Source organism: Pyxicephalus adspersus, chromosome 2 (genome assembly GCF_032062135.1).
Source record: "Pyxicephalus adspersus chromosome 2, UCB_Pads_2.0, whole genome shotgun sequence".
Classification (NCBI taxonomy): Eukaryota; Metazoa; Chordata; class Amphibia; order Anura; family Pyxicephalidae; genus Pyxicephalus; species Pyxicephalus adspersus.
In genome coordinates, this window is record NC_092859.1 from 81,456,145 (window position 1) to 81,476,618 (window position 20,474).

The 20,474-nt window shown below is 37.1% G+C and overlaps 1 protein-coding gene across 1 annotated transcript in view; it reads left to right on the top strand.

Annotated features, from left to right (window-relative positions):
- The first annotated feature begins 8,396 nt into the window (after positions 1–8,396).
- LRRIQ1 (leucine rich repeats and IQ motif containing 1) overlaps positions 8,397–20,474 on the top strand; it is a 92,671-nt gene continuing 80,593 nt past the window's right edge. Inside the window, exons 1-7 of the mRNA XM_072399016.1 lie at positions 8,397–8,532; positions 11,053–11,179; positions 12,603–12,697; positions 13,428–13,530; positions 14,965–15,197; positions 16,200–16,274; positions 16,466–17,641. Coding sequence (XP_072255117.1) covers positions 8,416–8,532; positions 11,053–11,179; positions 12,603–12,697; positions 13,428–13,530; positions 14,965–15,197; positions 16,200–16,274; positions 16,466–17,641 — 1,926 coding nt within the window. The 5' untranslated portion in view covers positions 8,397–8,415. The remainder of the gene's footprint in view (positions 8,533–11,052; positions 11,180–12,602; positions 12,698–13,427; positions 13,531–14,964; positions 15,198–16,199; positions 16,275–16,465; positions 17,642–20,474) is intronic.

Here is a 20,474-nt window from a genome sequence, read left to right on the forward strand (position 1 = left end):
CCAGAGTGACATGTCAAAACTGGAATCACTGCTGTATATTACTAATGTGTTCCACTGGGTGTACTAAACTTGGCAGAGGCTATAAAAGGGGCCATGAGTAAGGACTTGTAGTCAATGTTTTATGCAAGTGAGCAACACAATGAAAACTGATTTACTTCCAACTCTAACTCAAGTACATTACCTTGCATATTTCATAAAAACTATAATGAATTGTATTTCATACATTACCATAAACACTGGTGAACAGAGCTACAGTGAGCCACAAGTATATACTGTAGATATTTCCTAGATCCATGCATGGGTAATGTGGCAACTTTTCATGTCCCATTTACTTGCAAGTCAGAGAGCAGACCTCTTCCCTTTCAAGTTAAAGCACTCAGACTAAATCTTTTAGAAATTTTCACCAACATTCCACTGATTCTATTTTTCTGATTTCTGATTTTACATTTGTGTCTCAGTTGATTTGAAACTAAGCATGTAGGGGGCTCATTGAATTGTCCATAAAATAATCAAAGACAAGAACTGCCGTTGATTTATTACATACATTTTTATTCTTTTTGCCTCAAGTAACCTAACATGAAGAAAAAATAATCCTCTGTTCATTATTGGCGTCTCCTTCAGTAAAATTACTTATACTGTCTCTGAGAATTATTTTCAGCATGTTTTGTCTTGTGAACTATAAATTGTGCTTGTTTTTAAAACATGATAAAAGCTTGTAATGAACAGAAGCGACAGGAAAACAGTGTAATAAAAAATGGGATCTGTCATGTCATGCTGAAAAATGACCAGCATGAGCAAAACCTTTATACCATATGTTATATATGTATATATATATATATATATATATATATATATATATATATATATATATATATATATATATATATATATATATATATATATATATATATATATATAGATATAGAAACATTTTGCAGGAAATGTCAGTTGTTATACTGTTATATTGTTATATTTCCCTTCTCTTCTGCACATACAATCCCAATGCGGAGACTATTAAACAATGTGATGATTCAAAATCAGTCATTCTGGGTTAATAACTACACACGCGGCACAGTTACACTGTAACATGTATAAATGTGTGTTGTATCTGCACAAACATGAAAGCAAAAGAAAACTTTAAAAGGAATTCAAAGTATCCATAACTTTTTCTGTACATTTCTTTCTTCAGTGATCTTTACTTATATGAAAAAGTGCCTTTCAAGCACAAGGTATATACTTTGCTACCCATGCTGCTAAATGCTGCTCCATTGAAGAAGAATCAGCAGCTGAAGTTCTTCTATACCTGACACTTTTAGGAGCACTTGTGTCCCATTCAACTTCCACTGATTCCTCCTACCAACCTAAATATTACAAAATGAGGTGAAAGGATTCTTCAAGCTCAGTTTCTGAGTTGATGAAGGTGGGTAAACCTGTAAATGATCAAGGCCTTCTGCAAATTTGTAATTCTGACAACACCTTTGTTATAAGGCTGTCAGTCTTCATTGAGGTAGCACTTTATTTGTAGGTCAAGGATGATTTGTAGGTCAAGGATGATGATGGTCTTACTAACAAATTAAAAAAAAATGAGGGGAGTGGGTATTTAGAGACCTCAGACAGGGGACTAAAGAGACTTTAACAGACAAGTAAAGTTACAGATCAGACATTGCTGTTGATAAACCTACTATTAGGTAGCTTGATTTCAGGCTGTTACCTTTGATATTGGCCAAAGATAGACTCACAAAAAAAAAAAAAACAATATTATATAATAATGTGTGCCTACAGTTGTTTTTATTTTTTGGGAAGGGGTCAAGTTATCATTACTGTTCTCTGTTGCCTTTCTGCATTAGGCAGTCAATATAGGGAGATTATAATAACATCACCAATGGTAACAAAGACAATTAAAAATCAGTTTTAAACCTTTCCACGCTCCTAAATATACCTTTTACTCCCTTTGCCCTATCTTTCTACAGGATCCGTTGGAGATTTATTATTTGTTTGGAATCTAACTAACCAATACTGTAGTTATAATTAACATTACTGATGGAATCTAATTCACTTGGCACAATTATGATAAGAGCAATCTTACTCTAGATCATCCACTATTTGATATATCATTAAATGTATGTTTGCAACACAACTTTATCAAGATACAACATCAACACATCTCCAATTACAGTAAGTGGGTCAGGCTTATTCTTCTTTGATGTTGGCAATATAATATTTAATGTGAAATTACAGGATATGATGGTATCCCAAAATGCTTCTACTAAAGAAATATGTAAATTTAATAAAGGATTTGATTTAATAAAACTCTCCAAGGCTGGAGAGGATACACTTTTATCAGTGATTTTGGGTGATCCAGCAAAACTGGAATGGATTTTCTAAAAGTCATTTGCTATTTGTTAGCAAATGTTTTTAATCTTGAACCAGATCCGTTTCAGGTTTGCTGGATCGCCCAGCTTTACTGATGAAAGTGTATCCTCCCCAGCCTTGAGGAGCATTAATAAATCAGGCCCAAAGTGTTTAAGGTTTAGGTGAGATATATTGGAGCCAGATGTGGCTTATGATGTGCTTCTGAATTCTTTTATTTTGTCTTGTATATAATTATATTCAAAATAAATTTTATATAGGTGATGGGATGCAGGCACCTACCCTGGCTGAGCACATGTTCTCATCTCTGTACTTCCTGCATTTCCTAGGTGATCTCTGATGGGGTTTCTAAGGCCACTATCAGGGGCTTCAACAACTTTATTTGCAATATATAAAGTTACAACTCAGCAAGCAGATAGAAAAAGGCAGTCCCCTACACTAGTGTGCCAATAAAATCAAATTTTAGGTGTATGCGTGTGTGTACAATTGTTAAGCAATTGTTTACCTGAATAAGCTTTTACCTTGACAGTATGAAATGTTTCATATTCTAATAACATTCCGAATGTACACTTTACCTCTACATTTATTCATTCTATATTCACCAGTCATCCAATAATAAACGGTCATACACATGTAGTGATTTGCGACCAAAACACATCTGTTTTCTCAGGACAAGAATAACAGACATGCTTGATGCCTTTTTTTCCAGTATACAAAGAAAGAAAATAGGGGGACACTGGTAATATAAATAGAGATGCTATCCAAATATGTGTCAATGAGAATGGATTTGCCACTGAGCACTTAATCTTTGATATAACTCTGCTTGTTGAATCTGTCTGGGCTTTGTCTGGAATCATCCAGCTTCAACAAAGGATCTTAACACCTTTCTCACTGACAAAGGTCCAGATGAACAAATTGTGGCTAATCCGAGTGGACATAGTTTGCTGATGAAAGAGTTTTAAGCAAAGGATAAAAAATAATTATCACTCAGTGCTGTAAAATGAAGACTGAATTCATGGCATCCACATACAGTATAATTGCTTTACTGTTACAGTTTTAACATGCCATCAGAAAAGAAGCTTCTGTATTTATTTGGTAAAATACGAGTTATGAAAGAGTTATGAAAACAGCAAAAACAAGTACAAAATGAAACAATTAGTTGTATACATATCTATAAACAGGATCCTCATAACAGAGTTGTCTTGTAATCAAGAACGATCCAGATCAGAGTTTAATTGAAGGATCAAAGTAAAAATTGAGGGATAAACTAAACAGAATGTGAGGTTTTTGGTCATTCTACCAGTAGCACACTTCATGTCCTAGGATGACATTACTGGTATCACGGTGTTATACCAGTTTGTGTTCTGAATCATTTGGTGCGATCTCTTTTTTATTATATTTTTATTTAGTATTGGACACTTTCTGCTTAGCGAACAACATAGTAACTACACAAATCCAACCAGTAATGTACCGGGGATATCCTTTAAATCTGTACATGGTGTTGTGGGATAAAGTAAGGTATTGAGGAATGTGAAAGCCAACTACTTGCTGCCTCAACCTAAAATAGACTGCTATTGCCAATCTCCAGAACAGTAACTGAGTGTGGAGGAAAGGACTAAGAGCTAAAAACATCCTGTTGGTTCATTTTCTCCTATTATGGGGGACTGCTACCCTGTTTGAGTTTCTGCCTGGGATGTAAAGAATTTTATCAACTCCATAAACATTCCTTAAAAATCTAGGATTCTGTTGGATCAGTTTAACCTTGCCTCCTTTTATGATAAATATATTTAATATTACAAGTTGCCCTCTCTTACCTCCTACGTGATATAATAGAAGAAGAATGTACCCTGCTTTATGGTGCTGCTGGTGGGCAGTGAATGGCTACCAAACTATATATGCTCCTATAAACCTTTACAATGAGGTTCCTGACAACACCACAAAGTGAATTTAAATGTCCCATAGTTGCACTCTTCCTTTTTTAAAATTTTACATTAGAATTACAAATCTGCATTCAACCTTTCTTCTAACAGATTTTATACATCATTTTTATAAATACCACCATGCATGAGGCCTTACCTTTTCACAATTTTGTTTTCTCTTCTCCTTTTTTCCAAAAAATGAAACCACCTTACTCTCTGACTTTGGATAGGGACCTAGAATTTACTTGCACATAATAACAATTTTTTTTTTCAGATACATCCCCTCCTATTCCCCTGTTTCCAAGGCTGTGTTAGTTTATACAACTTGTTTCATGTTTGATACAAACTAAGGTATATCACTATATTAATACCTGAACAAGCATTAGATTGTAAAAAAAATTTGCCATTAAAATTTGACTGTAGTGTATCTGTAGTTTATAATGGAGAATAATATATACATTTCTGCTGCCATTTTGTAAAGTCATTGTTATGCATTGAATTGCACTAAATAAATACATAGCTCAATAATTATGATAAATAATGTCAAAATAAAATAACATGACTACATGATTGTGCAAGAAAAACTTGCCTTATTTATTATGTATGTAAGTTCTTCATGGAAAAACAAAATACTTTTAAGTAGCAATGCACCTGAGTGATAGAGAATGTAAAGGATTTTAACATGATTTACATTTACATTTTGATTTCAAGACATTTTTATTACAAATGTATGTGTAAGCATTTTAGTGGAAAAGACTGTGCAAGCTATTAGACTACAGAGAACTCCAATACTGCCCTCTAGTGCCCTCTACCATCAGCAGAAAAATGTATTCCAATATACAGGTTAAGTTATTTTATATAGAAATGGATATTGTATAAAACCAACGTGCAGCCTGGTGACAATATTATAAAATATGGGGTTATAATAATATACTATAAGAATATAGTATTGATGAAAAAAAAAAATCAGCCTCTTCCATCGAGGTCAGGCATGTGTAGAGGGAGCAGCCTGCGGATTCCTGGGACACCAGGAGGCTGCAGGGTTCCCATTCAGTCTCTACTGCCCCCGGGGGGAGGGGTCCCTCCATAAAATCCCTAAAATCCCCCCCCCCCAAAAAAAAAAAACACTTTTTACCTAATATTAAAGGGTTCATCCTCTTTTCTGAATTTAAATAATTGATGACCTTTAAGACCCCAAAATCAGACCCCCCCACCATCCATTTACACTCATTCCATAGACTGGACCCTCTGTTTAAAAATTTAACCCCAGATCAGACACCCCTTTTAATTAGACCTTAGGTCAGACCCCTTCGCTACACTTAGACCCCAGGTTAGACCCTTCCTTTACACTAAGATCATCAGGCTAACCTCTACCTTTATACTCAGATACATCTATTTTTTTTCTATCCCTAATCAGACTCCCCTTTACATTCCCACACTTTCCTTCAGACCTCAGATCAGCACCTTCTCCACCCTTTTTCCTAGTTTATGAAAATCTTCCATTGTGGCTATTTATCGTGACATTTTCTTCACGTGATCATAAACAGAAGGTGGGGAAAGATTCTTCATTTTTCTAAATGAGCGCTGCACTAGTTGATGATCTATAATTTGGAGCAAGCAGTTTGGAACCTGGTGTCATGGTATGAGGCTGCAGGATACATAGATTTGGTTCAAATGCTTGAATAGTTCAGCCATAATCAAGGAAGTTGGTAGCTATGTATGAAGGTGGGAGTGAAGTGTGTTTCATGTCAGAACTGGCATGAGGAATATGAACTAGGATGTGTGCTTAGTCATTTTTGAAGAAAGAAAACTCCTTTTTATTTGACTGGATGCCAAAAGAGTAGAAAAGGGTGTAACATTATAGGATATTTTTCACCGACCAGTGTCCACTACTACAATTCTTTAGAGGACCTTAGCTGGACACTCCTTGTTATGTTTGCTGGTTTCCCCAAACCACACAACTACCATGGTCATTCTGGGCATAGTATCACTGGATCACTTCACTATCACTATCACATTGGATCACTGATTAGACTAGCATCCTCCTGGAACATTCTCGCCACCACTACTGACAATAAATTGAGAGGATCAGCAGATAGCTAGGCAGTTACACTACACAGAAGAGAGGCTCTAACACAGAATTTTCCTGGATTGGGTTCCTGTTCTGTGATTAACCGCATTTGGAAGAAGCACGAACCACATGGGTGAAAAGCTGAATTCTAAAAAGTGTGGCAAAAGCATAGATGGATGATCTGCTACTGTAATTTGTAGATATGAATAGGAAATCATTAATGAACTACACCCTCCTCCACCCCTTTAGATCTGAGATTAGTACAGCACCTCATAGTCTGGTAAAGGAGATTATCCCAGACTATTTCTGTGGGTACTGTATGAAATATTGCAGCACATGAAATCTGGACATGGGGTAGGTCTGCAGGACTTGTATTTGGTGGAAATCAGGACAGATGGGAGAGAAGGGGGGGGGCATACATGTGACTACAGCATGGATGCTGGATGCATGCTATGGAGATGAGAAGTAAGGTTGTTCTGTAATGCTAAAAGCGCTTTCTGTTCTAGGGTGATAACTTTGCTTTTCACTGACCAGCAGTAGATGGGCACTCCCTGGAGAAAACTGAATATCTCTTTTAACATGTCTTTTAGTACAGAATGGACCTGATTTATTATTAGCTCTCCAAAACTATAAAGATAGACTTTCATGGGAAAACCTGGGAACCAAATTCTTAGCTAATTACAGTGGTACATCGGTATAAGTCTGCTTTGGTATAAGTCCAACTTGGTACAAGTCCTGTTTGGACACGAAACATTTTGCTCGGTATACAACCTTTGTGTTAGAACTTGTATGGGTAAAAATGAGTCATAACACTGCACGCTACCCTTTTTTACCTCTCCCGAGACAAAGCCATGACTACCCACGAGTGTCAGTACGTCAGTTGCCACCATTCAGTGAACAACCTGCATTATATCTCTCTGTGAATTACATAACATCTCCTCCTCCTCCCTTCTCAGAACCATCCTAAGTGAAGGTAAATTTTCATTTATTTTTTGTAATTACTTTTGTATTTATGTATTTTAGTATTAGCAGTGTTTAAATTATTTTATACAGCCCCATCAATGAATAATATGCCATTAAAAATAGGATTTTTTTTCATGGGAATGGATTATTCATTTTCCTTTTATTTCCTATGGGAAAAATTTTTTGGGTATAAATCCTGTTTGGTAAAAATCTGGAACGTATTAAGGACTTATACCAAGGTACCACTGTATTTGGCAGGTGTTTTCATTCCTGGACCAGATCCTTTCTAGGCTTGCTGGATCACCCCGGTTCTTCCATAGTCTATCTTCTCATCTTGGAAAGCTTTATTAACTCCGGAAAGAGGGGCAGGGGTACTACTTTTTGATAAGGGGAGAGGGGCAGCCAGAGTGCATAGTGCTTTAGAATAGTGGTCACCAACCGGTAGTCCTTGAGAAATGCTTGGTGGTCCACAGCTTTGCGCCAGAGCCGCTGGGGGGACGCACCAGCCAGAGCCATGCACCATGTCTCCCATAGCAGCCTCAGGGCGGTGGGCAGGTTGTCTCTGGACACAGGCTCAGACCCGCAATGGCAGAGTGGGGGGTTCTGGCATCATGACGTCACTATGGGGGAAGATTCTTCCCCTTGGTTAGACAGCCGGCTCCCGATGCATGCACAGTCTGGAGCCTGTACATTTAGTGGTCTGTCAGTCCGAAAAGGTTGGGGACCACTGGTTTAGAAGGAGCACCTGGAAGTGGTAAACTTTGCCACTGTCATTCCTTTATGTCAGCCTAACTGCAAGTACTGTCCTTCCCTATGGGAGTATGTAAAGATGGGGACAGAAGTTGTATAGTGTACTGTCTGCATATTCAGGGCTGGCCCCTATAGAGGGCTATGTACTGAAACTATACAGAGGAGAGCAGCACCATCTAGGTGACTCCTTTCCCGCCGGTGTCTCCTGCTATATTATTCCTGAGGCGCTGTTACAGTCTATAGGCTGCTGGCCCGCCCCCTCCGTACAGGCCACGCCCCTATATATCCTGGGCTCTCGCTGAAGCATAGGCGGTCACGTGACAGGCACAACAGCAACTAGACATGGGAGAAGAGCTAGAAGTGAAACAAATATCTTTTAACTGTGAAACGCAGGACGAGTCAACGGTGGAGGACAGCGAAGAAGACGAATATGGCTTAACAGATATCAAAGAAGACGAGGTTTGGCAGCGGGGAGCGGGCGGGGAAATGATGGTGGAAGCTACTGTGTGCCTCTCTGGTTGCTAGGCAACCAGAGGAGTGCGTTATGCGCATACACCATACTGATCACACTTCTCTATACACGGCATACATTATAAACACATATCTCCTGACTGCTATCTATACATAGTTCTGTGTTTGTCATCTCATGTTTTGCCAGGGAAGAGCCCTTCAAATAGTTCCCAGCTCTGAGGAAGTCTCTGCTAATAATGACTAAATCCACAGCTTATGGTTTATCATCTGCTGGTAGATGTAACAATAAAATGATATTTGCTCATTTATAGTTCAATAATCATCAAAACAAAAGATGGGCAGTAAAAATGTGGTAGATACAAATTGTAGGGAAAGTAAAAAATTGGGAGGAGGCGGGTTCTTTATTGCAGAAGGAACAGACTGTCTCTCCTGCAATAAAATAAATTCACCTGATTGTTTACAATTTTTAACAAAACCCCTTCTGGGTTCAGGATCTTCTGGGTATTGGTCAGGCAGCAATGATGTTACTCCTGGGCACACAGCGGTGTTCATTCATTCCCAGCAGTCAGTTATGTAGGTGTTCTGATAAAATGACCTACCCTCATAAAATTATTCACCTCCAGTGCTAAAATCCCATCCTACTGCCAACCTGATCCCCTGCCTGGCTGGTGGCCAAACTAATCCCATGTCTCACTTCCTAATCCCTGCCTTCCAGGTGCCTAAAGTTTACCCCTTACTCTGGTGCCTAAGTATTGTTCCTTACTGGTCCCTAATCTTCCCTCTTCCCTAGTATTTAACCTTAATCCTTCTCCATACTACCTAACCTTAATCTTCCTTACTACCTAACTCGTCTCCCTAATACCTAACCTTCCTCTCTAGTAACTAAGCTTACCCTTCCTCCCTCGTACCTAACCTTAACCTTCCTCCCTAGTACCTAACCTTAAAGCGGACCTAAACACAACATTTTCACTTTACAAAAAGGCTAGACAACCCTTATATGTAAAGTAAAAAAGTTATTTATTTATTTTTTTTACATGCAACACCATTTAAAAAAAAAAAAAGTGCAGCACTTCCCCTTTCAGTCTTAATCACCACAGCTTAACTCTTCTCCCTAGTACTTAACCTAATCTTCCTCCCTCGTATACCTAACCTTAACCATCCTCCCTAGTACCTAACCTTAACCATCCTCCCTAGTACCTAACCTTAACCATCCTCCCTAGTACCTAACCTTAACCTTCCTCCCTAGTACCTAGCCTTAACTCTTCCTCCCTATTACCTAACCTTAATCTTTCTTCCTAGTACCTAACCATAAACTTTTTCCCTAGTACTTAACCCTAACTCTTCTACGTAAAACCTAACCATAACCTTCCTCCCTAGTACCTAACCTTAACCTTCCTTCCTCGTACCTAACCCTAACTCTTCTCCGTGGTACCTAATCTTCCTCCCTAGTCCCTTGTCCCTCGTAACTAACCATAATCTTTCTTCCTAGTACTTAACCTTAATTCTTCCCCCCAAAATCTAAACTTAACCTTCCTTCCTTGGTGCCTAATCCTAAACAGAAGCTAACCTGGTCCAAACCTGGTAAATCCTGGAGCATCAGGAGCTCAGTTTATTGTAAGGAAAATATTGCAAATGAGTAGGTAGCTATTCTTTTGCAGAAGAAACATCACCTGTCCCTTCATTTGCATTCTTCTTTAAAAGTAAAAGTTGAGAAGATGGTTTTTATTACAGGAGAGACATCTTATGTCTGTTCTGCTTTAATGATTGTTACCTGTGCTTGCTTATTCATACCACTGCAGTCAATAAGTGCGGCCCAGGATCTCAGACCCAGAAGATTCAGAAGAACTTTCTTGTTGCAGAGGGACTTTGCATTACTGGAGGTTAGGTGATTATAGTCCCATTATAATTGGTTAAGTGTCTTCTGGTCTTGATGGTTAGTGAAGAACTAACACCCACCTTGAATTGGTGGTCAGTATAAAGGTATGTATAGCCAAAGCATTCTTTTTGAAAGAATTGAAAAGTTTTCAACCCCTGCCAATTTTGTTTTTGCTGCCTGTGTCATATTATTCAGGGCAGTGACAGCAGTAGCTCAGTTAAACTCCATTGACATCTGTCTCTAAAAGCTTAAGATCAGAGGAAAATTGTGGGGTGTCTATGGAGGCTCCAATGCAGCCCCTTGTCAAGGACTTTTCGGACCCTACTTACACCTCTGGATGATTGTCCCCATTGTATAATAAGGACTACAGAAATAATATATGATTCCCTAGTGCAATGGGGATAGGGAGGCAGATTGAGAATGGCTGTGTCCAGTGTCACCCACATTGTGAGGTTCTGGAGGTACTGGAGTTATGTAGTTGCTAATGAAATGTAGGACAATACGTAATTTTTTTGATTGAATTGCAACATTTCTTTAGGAGGGCATTTTTTAAAACTCAATCTTGTTGCTTTTTATATTTATTCCAGATAAATTCTAATGCAGTATTTTATCATGTTTGTGTTTTTCATTAGGTAATAGAGGATCTCCCTGATTCTGTAATGTCATGTCTGCAGTTTCTTAAACAAAGAAATGACAACGCTGAGAAAATATTTCTGCAAGATTTGGAAAATGACTCATGGAAAAGTGATGATGTAACAGGTGCCTTAAATATCTAATAATTATAGTAATAATTTTATACATTTCTCTTTAGTCTGGTTCTCTCAGCTAACATGCAATGCCTTTATCCCATATAATTGTTATTGTTTTGATTATATTATCTTTATTTTATTGTAAAGAAGTAAAAATCCATAGAAACTGATAATTCAGGTCTGCATTCAATGTGAATTTCAATTAAAATGTACAAAATGTTTTATTGGGAGTAACCTATGTAGAATGCATAATAAGATGTCAGTTGTTTAGGGTCAATGATGTTTCAATAACAGATTCAATGTGACTGAACTGTTCCCAATAATGTATTTAGCAAAGAGTAAAAGAGCAGCAAAAAAAGTTGTGTTTTAATTGTTTTTCAACAGCCTACAGGACCTGCTTTTAGTTTACAGCAGAGGTTGGCAAACTCCAGCCTTTAGGCCAAATACGGCCTAGCCGATAGATTGTTCCGGCCTAATGCCCCCTGGCCGATCCGGCCTAACGCCCCCGGGCCGATCCAGCCGGCAACCGGCAGCGGACCCGGAACATACTGCATGCAGCTTTTGAGCTTCTGTGTTGTAGCGCCCGTCACTATTTACCGCAGCCGGCACTAACACTTCTTCCACCAGGGTAAATAGGGAACATTCCCACTCCTCCGTATGCATTGGGAGTAGAGGGGGGTTCCTGATGGGGCAGAGCCATTAGGGCGGGACTTGAGAGAGAGAGTCCGGCCTAGTGTGCTCCTGCCTACCCCTCAAATGGTCTAGTGGCAAAAAAAGTTTGCTGACCTCTGGTTTACAGTAAAAGGCTGGCAGGCTGCCAAGTCCCTACTGCCAGAATAAAGATGCAGAGAGGAATTGTGGACAGTTTGCACATATATACATTTGTTGTAATGTGGGCAATGGCTCCTTACAATGCTAATCATCCCATGCATGTGTTGGTGTGTGGTGTTATTTAAATCAGGATTCTAATGTGCTATACAGTACTATACTATATTTACTATAGAAAATCATTTCATATGAACCTAAAAATAACAAAGAGTAATAGTACCTAGCAAGTATTTCTTGCCCCCCTCCCATTTCAGTGATTTCTGTGCAATGCAAATGTCTGAAAGGATCAACAGGTAGTTTTTTGTAATGAATAAACAGAATAACTGAATTTCTTTTAATAGTATATGTAATAAACAAAATCAGAGCAAATCAGAGATGTGCCTTGTTTAGTTTATATACACAAAAGAGAGCTGATGCTTCAGAAGCTCCTGTCCCTTCATATGGGCAAATCATCTCTCTTGAAAAGATTCTGGCTGTGTTATCCAAGGAGGTAAATTATCCATTTGCTTGTTAAAGAATTTATATTTGGTTATATGCATTTGTCATGTTTTAGTTATAGTTATACGTGATTTGGGATTTTTTAAATATGTTTTGTTTTATAACAGGCCCGTTTTCGAAGCCTTTAAAACACATTAATTCAGATATTTTGGATCAGCTGACTTCTGAATATAATGAGGACCCTGAAGTACTCATCAAACAGGTATGATATATATATGATTTGCTGGTGGTATAATGCTGTAATGGTGAGTGTGCCTAACCTCTTGTCTTTAATATTGTCAGGAACATATCCAATATCTGACACCATACTTTAGCTTCTCATAACTTGTGGCTCCAGTGAACAGCAGCATTTGTCTGCTTACATTGAGCTTTTGTATTTCGGGCCTTAGAAAACATTTGCGCTGAACTACAAGAAGACTTTATGTCCCCATCTTTACACAAGACAGGCTTTTACATTGAAGCATTTACCTTGTGCTACTTTGTACAACCCTTGGGATCCTTTACGCATCCTTTCTTAATCCTGTTACAACTCAACACTTTTTTTTACATATTTAGCCTTTTGGTTAGCTTGCATTGGAACTTTACACAACAGCTGTATACCACCTTTTCCTTGTTCTATGCTGTTCATTTAATATACCGACACAGGATGCAGACACAGTATATACACACAGTATATTTAATTGCCACTGGTTATTGTTCTATGTTTTATTCAGTTTACTATGCTGTGTTATTTTTTACTGTAAAATGTAAATATTGTTGGAGGTTTTCTTCACTCTGTGTAGTTGCAGGTCTGGGCCACTCATCACTTGTAATGCATACATTTATGTGTATGTGTTCCATCTATAAGACACATTTGCTCATGTCTAATGAATATTTACAGTGTGTACATGAATAGTTGTATTTTTTTTTTTTTTACACACATTATATTTTAGGTATTAGCTGACATAGAAGAAGATGACAAACAAGCTCAGTCCAACTTAGACAATGCTGAAAATATCAAAGATCATTCAAGAACAGAAAAACCTGTGCTTTCAGGTAAATTTGTGTTGTATGAGTATTGTATAACTTTTTATAACATTATACAATGTTGTTGGGCTCCTTAATTCACGCTGAACATTATACACAATAGTGAATGGGAGCTGTTATTGATTGTCTTTCCTCCTACTGGATACATACAGACCAAACAGAATGTAGTGACAGAAAAAAGCAAACAGCTTTTACTTTATAAATCCTGTGCCAGAAATGTTTTCAGCATACTGTTTTGGTCCTTCAGTTGGGTGTTGAGCTGTCTATCAGGTCTATGCTTGTCTTAGGTAGTCCAGTCACCAACTTAAGGAGTGCACATAGCAGGCTGGCAGCTCTTCTGCTAATTGATAGTTTTAGCTTTATAAACCTGCAGAAGAAAGTGATGTTACTTTCAGGATATCTATGTAAGAAACTTTGTAAGAGTCAATGATGATGATTTGCATAAGAAAATTGTGTGCAGTGAGGCATGATACTAATAAATTAAAATATTGCTTTAACCTCCTGGCTGGTTCATTTTTATGTTTAAAAGCAGAGATATTGTTTTTCATGAAAATTCATTTTACAGTATAATATAATAGTATGAGTATAATAAAGTTTGAAACACAAAATCATGTCAAAATAATAAATTTAAAAAAATACATTTTAAAAAATTTAAAAACAAGGTTATTTTGTATTGAATGCAATACAAAATAATTTGAAATTCCCGCCACTCTACCAACGCAATTGCCACACGCACCGACGTCACCGGGAACTCCCGGTCGACTCATCAGATGCAGAGGACGACGGCTGGAGGATTCGAGAGGACAGGGATCGTGAAGGAGAATGCCGGTGGACCAGGTAACGTGGTATTTACAATTGTTTTCCATTGTTTTATCTACCCCGAGTGTGATTTGAGGGTTACCATTTTCAGCATCTTTTTTTTACCCCGAGTCACACTCGGGCTCACTGCTGGGGAGGTTAACTTAACATGGAACTTGAGTATATTTTTTAAAAGTCCTGAGGCATGTCATTAGCAGAAGATCATAGCAGAAGAAACCATGAAGTCTCCTCTGTCAAATATGTTTCTATCAGCATGTCAGCACTTTTTTCTAGTAGTGTACGCTGGTCTGCACATGTCAGTGGCAGATAAGGAATGATAAGAGACATATTGGCTGCTGCAGCCCTAAAGTGGGGGCTCTTTGAGAGGTAAGTCTACTATATTGTGCAAATATGCTGCAGGCAGCAAAAATATTTCAAAAGCATTCAACAGATTGACATGGATTTTAAATCTTTTACATCTAAAATAATTTAAAGGACTAGGTATTCACTTTAATGCACCTTTGTATTTGTCTTTGTAGTATAGGTCTATATATTGAAATATTGAAAAACATGTATTCACTAAGTTTTACTGCAGCTGTTCTGAAGCTTTTTTCTGAAGTGTCTTATAGAGATTTTGTTTTATAGAAGATGGCAGCCATGAGTCTATAAGCTTTTGTTATATAGAAGTGGAAGAAAGCTGTAGACAAAAACTTCAGCAGTGGGAAAAAGAACAAGAGAAACATAATGAAATGAAAAGAGCCGCACTCCTCGCTCAGAAGGCGGTCTTAGAGAAAGAAATTCAGGAACAAGATGAAAAGAGAGAAAATTGGAAGAAGGAATTCGCGAAAGAGCTTTTAAGGCTGAATACCCATCAAAAAGTAGGAGCTTAAAGCACTTCTTGCTGTTGCATTGACACAGACTAAATACATCTTATTTCTCTTTGTAATGTTTGTATAGTTTGTATAAAAAACTTTCTAAAGTTTTTCTTCAAGTAAACCTATTAGATCTTCACAAAGATACTGATACAGAAAAATACCTTCACATCCAAATAATCTTATTCCTTCAAACAACTTGAAAGTTGAAAGAGCCACAGTACACAAACTACAGTGGTCTATAGCATCCAAACAGTGCAGTCACTGTTCACTAAATGTTTTGGGTTGCATATAGTGGAAATATATTGCCAAATATAATATTATGTCATTAGGATTTTTGTTGCAATGTTGGAGAGCTTTAATAAATCAGGCTCATTGTCCTACTAGAGAACTAATAATTAAAGCTTTATTGGGAAACCTATAAAAATATAACATTTATGTGTGCTTGCCAGTTAACCTCACCCTAGACGTATATTCTTAAAACTGGTAAGCCCTTGCACTGACTGCAGTCACCTATTCTTGATTATTGCACTTACAGGCAACAGGATATGCAGTTTTTAAGAGGCTGCAGGACAAGTGAAAATGTACAACTTAGAGCTTAAAGTCTGCTTCCAAATCCTTCTGCATATGATTGTTTCCAGGCTGTTATACTTTTTCTGTGTTTAAAATGTGAGTTACTAGCCTACATTAAAAAAGCTAAGCATAAGCAGGTCAAGATTTCTGACTTCCCTAGATGCATACTTATTTCAGGTCTGTAGCTAAGCATGTGATGTGTACAGAAAAAGATCAGCAATAAAACCTTTTATATTTCCACCAGTACAGGTTTCTGATAACTTCACTTTAGATAACTTAATTGTACTATGTGCACTCTAAAATTTTGCTTTACTGTTGCCCTTTGCTATGTATTTTGAATGCATAGACAGTTTTATATTATTTTCCTATAAATAATATATACATTTTTGGACTCTTTAGAATTCTAAAATGCACATTTAAATATTCTTTTTCAAGGAACAAGAAAAAAAACTAGAAGCAGATTTAAAGAGTAAGAATGACGCAATAGCAAACGATCTAAGAAACAATCAGGTGAGTCATTGCCTCACTAATCAATTATTATATTATATATTTATATTTATATATATCATACATTTAGTTATCAGTTTTGGTTACATTTCATGTTTCATGAGTGACTTCTGTTAAAATATTTATGAATCTGTATATACAAATAACTTGATGTTCGTTGTTTTGTAATTTTTTTTTTTATTTCCTGATGTTAGAACCTAATTACCAAAATGGAAGCAGAGCTGGTAAAAGAGAAAAACTTCTTGGAGGAACAGAAAGCTAAAGCTAGAATATATCTGGAGAAACTCCAAAATAAATCAGCTGTTAAAATCCAGGCAGCCTTCAGAGCACATCGAATATATAAAATGTATGCACCAATTCTAAGACAGAAAAAAGAGGAGATGAAAAGGAAGAAAGAATTGCAGGAGAAAATGGATCGGGAAAGGAAAGAGTTAGAAGAAAAAATAAAGTTGAAACTTGAGGAGAAGAAACGAAAGGAGGATGAGAAAAGGCTCAATGAGGAGATTGCAAAAAAGAAAATGGAGGAAGCCAAGAGAATAGAACATTTGGAACAGGAGAGGAGACAGAGAGAGTATGAGAAAAAGAAACAAGAAGAAAAACAGAGGCTAGAGAAAGCCAAGATGTTAAAGCTAGAGGAAAAAAAGAATTTAAAAACAACAAATGATATAAATATTTCCAACAACAAGGATCTAGGTGAACAAGACAAAATAAAACATGACCTGAACAATCTTTGTCTGGAAGATTCTTGTACGGATGGACAAAAACTAGCAAAATACAGTAAAATTATTGAAAAACCAGTGAAAGAGTCTTATAAAGACGAAATACTACCAAACCAATGTGAGATGCATCAGAAAGTGAATAATGATGGATATGCAGATAATATATTAACACAAACGTATCTGGAACCAGAAATAAAGCCTAAAGAAATCCTAAATATTTGCTTATCTATAAAAAAAAATAGTTCTTTAGAATCTAGTGAGTCCAAGGAGAAAAATTACAAGGAAACGAGTGATATGTCTTCTCAGATACCCCAGACACAAACACTTTTAGTAAAGGAGACTGATGATGTCATATGCAGTAAAACTGAAAATGAGAGACAAACTATAGAAAAGGGAGCAGGTGATAAACCTCAAAGTAAGTTTCCAGCTTTACCTGTGACCCCCAGACCTCTTGTTCTACCAGATAACATTGAGGAAAAGCGCTTAGCTTGGATGAAATTTTGTAAGCCATGGTCCACAATTTTGAGAGAAAATCGAAATAAAAATCTTATTAGAAAGACGAGGCAAAGGAAAAGCTCAGCAGCCAAAAAATGTCCTCCTTTGAATGCAGCCCTCATCCTGAAAAGTGGTCCATGGAACAGCCTGCAACAGGTAGGACTTTTCAAGTATTTTAAACTCTTAACCCGATAACCCTTACCTAGGATAAATCATGTAAACTAATAGAATGCATCATAATGTGCAGGAACATATAAGTAGAAACCCTTGAACTTTGCCACTAAAACACCCCAGCACAATTAATTAGGCTAGATTTATTATTATGTATTTATTTATTTAAGTTGTCCAATGCTGGAGAAGATACACTTTCATCAGTGAAGCTGGGTGATCCAGCAAACCTGGAATGGATCTGGTCTAGGACTGAAACAAATTGCTAACAAACTCTGTACAATAATCTGGTAACAAAACCAACTAGTATTGTGCGCATATACCAAATTACAAATATGTTTGACAACTTCCTTTTATATGTCTAAAAGTGGTACATTGTTTTTCATGAAAATGTATTTTACAGTATATTATAATAGTATGAGCATTAAAAAATATATATATATATATATATATATTTACCGTATTTTTCGCCGTATAAGACGCTCCCGAATATAAGACGCACCCAATTTTAAAGGAGGAAAATCTAGAAAAAAAGATTCTGAAAGATTATTCCCCTTCTGATCACTCATGTGCCATTCAAATTACCTTTCTGATCACTCTGTCATTCAAACTCCCCTTCTGATCACTCTGTGCTTTTTTTCTATTGTACGGCAGTTAGGACAGGGAACAGCAGGTGGCGCTGTGCCGGCTTCTTTCGCTTTGCTTTACAGACAGGAGAAAACACGATGCTGACAGAGGAGAGAAGAGACACACGCTGCAGCCAGAGACACACGCAGGATCGGGTATCGGGTGAGTATAATATTTTAATTATTTTTTTTAACACATTTGTCGTATAGGACGCACTAACTTTTCCCCCTCAGTTTTGGGGAAGAAAAAGTGCATCTTATATGGCAAAAAATACGGTATATATTATACTGTAAAATAAATATTCATGAAAAACAATGTACTGCTTTTACATTTATAAATCCACTGTATTGCATTCAATACAGTATTTTTGTATTGAATGCAATACAAATAGAATCGAATTTCCTGCCCCGTCTGCACGCACTGACGTCACCGGGAACTCCTCAGTGACTAATCGGGTGCAGAGAATGCCCGCCGGAGTAAGGAAGAAGACGCAAAGGATGATGGAGGAACGCAGGCTGATCAGGTAAGCGCTTCATTTACTATTGTTTTCCATTGATTTACCTACCCCGAGTGTGACTCGGGGTTACCGCTTCCAGCATCTTTTTTAGATTTTGCCTAATTTTCTGTCCTAAACAATGCATCAATGGAAATCTTTCCAAAGCAAAGTGGAATCCCCTCTTAAGCAATTGTTAGAGGAGCAAGTGTTTTCATTTCTCCTCTCCTCCTCTTCCTGGGACAACTGTAAAGTTTTAAGTTGCCCTTCACTTTCTATTGAATTAACACTTAATTTATAACAAAGGATTTCCAAAGACAACTCAGATTCTGCTTACTTGGGGTCACACTGAGCTGATTTATTAAGAATTCACTCTTGAAATTATTCCTGTAGTGACATTACCAGCACCTAGGCAAGTAGAGGAGGCTGGAAGCCACAGCCAGCAATACGTGCTTTTTCTTAAAAAGAGCTGACCATAATAAATAAATAATGTAAATATTTAAAAGACAGCTATACTACACTTTCAAACATACAATAAACACTAAGGCTGCGTACACACGTGAGATTATTCTCATCTGAAAAAAGCCTCAGGGTTGATGTCGGATGAGAATCTGCCGTGCATACATTGCTTGTTTTTCATGGATCCGTCCTGCTGCAGTGTTTCAGCCTGATCTAAATCATCCTGAATTTACATCACATGCAGTTTGCCACAAGCTTTCTTAATCTGATTATTCTGAATAATAAAATACTGTAACAATAAATATTATGTTAAATGTATGAGACACATTTTGATGAGGGTAGGTACTTGAATACAGACTTCTAAGTTTAAAGAAATTTTGATTAAGTGTCGAGATTAAATGCACACCAAGCACCTTGATTGTATCACTTATAATTTTATATTCACAATCAAACCTACTTTTTAATAAAATATTTATTGAACAGTGTTACAGAGATACACTTGTATAGTTTGATCACCTAGGCTTTGATGTTTGCAGAAGATATTTGACTACCTCTTCTAGTCATCAGATGAAACACGTGCCAAGACTAGTTTTATTTCAAGCCAATAATGTCAGAATCTTAAGCAAAATCAATCCACTATCCTACATTCTGCCTTTCTCATAGTAAACCAGGGTTCCCTGATTTCATCATAAACACATTTGTTATGTTTCTTTTTCCAGAAATCTATTGTTTATACTGTAATAAGCTGGCCAGTCTTACCTTTCTTTTCATACACTGGTAGAATTTGCTGAAAATGCTGAAAATGATTGGTCACATTTCCCTCCACAGTATGACTTCTATCCTGTGTCCTGTCAGCCATTAAGTCAACTTCATATGTGGGTGTTTCCTATAATGATCAACATGCAAATGCAGCCTGTCCAAGGGTGCCTATGTGCTGATATAGTGGGCGATATTGGAGTGATACAGTTATTCAAGGCTGGAGAAGATAGACTATCATGGCTAAACTTGGGTGATCCAGCAAACCTGGAATGGATCTACTCCAGGATTGAAAACATCCTGCACACAGCCTTGGACAACCTAACAAAACAGCCTGCACATACACAGCCACAAAACAGAACAGTTGAATTTTGTTATTTATTGTGCTGTCAACAGTAGCAGAGGAGAACTCACAATTTTGTAGACAACCCTTTTATTTAAAGCAAACATTTTATTTATTTATTTTTGTACGTGCAACACCCTTTT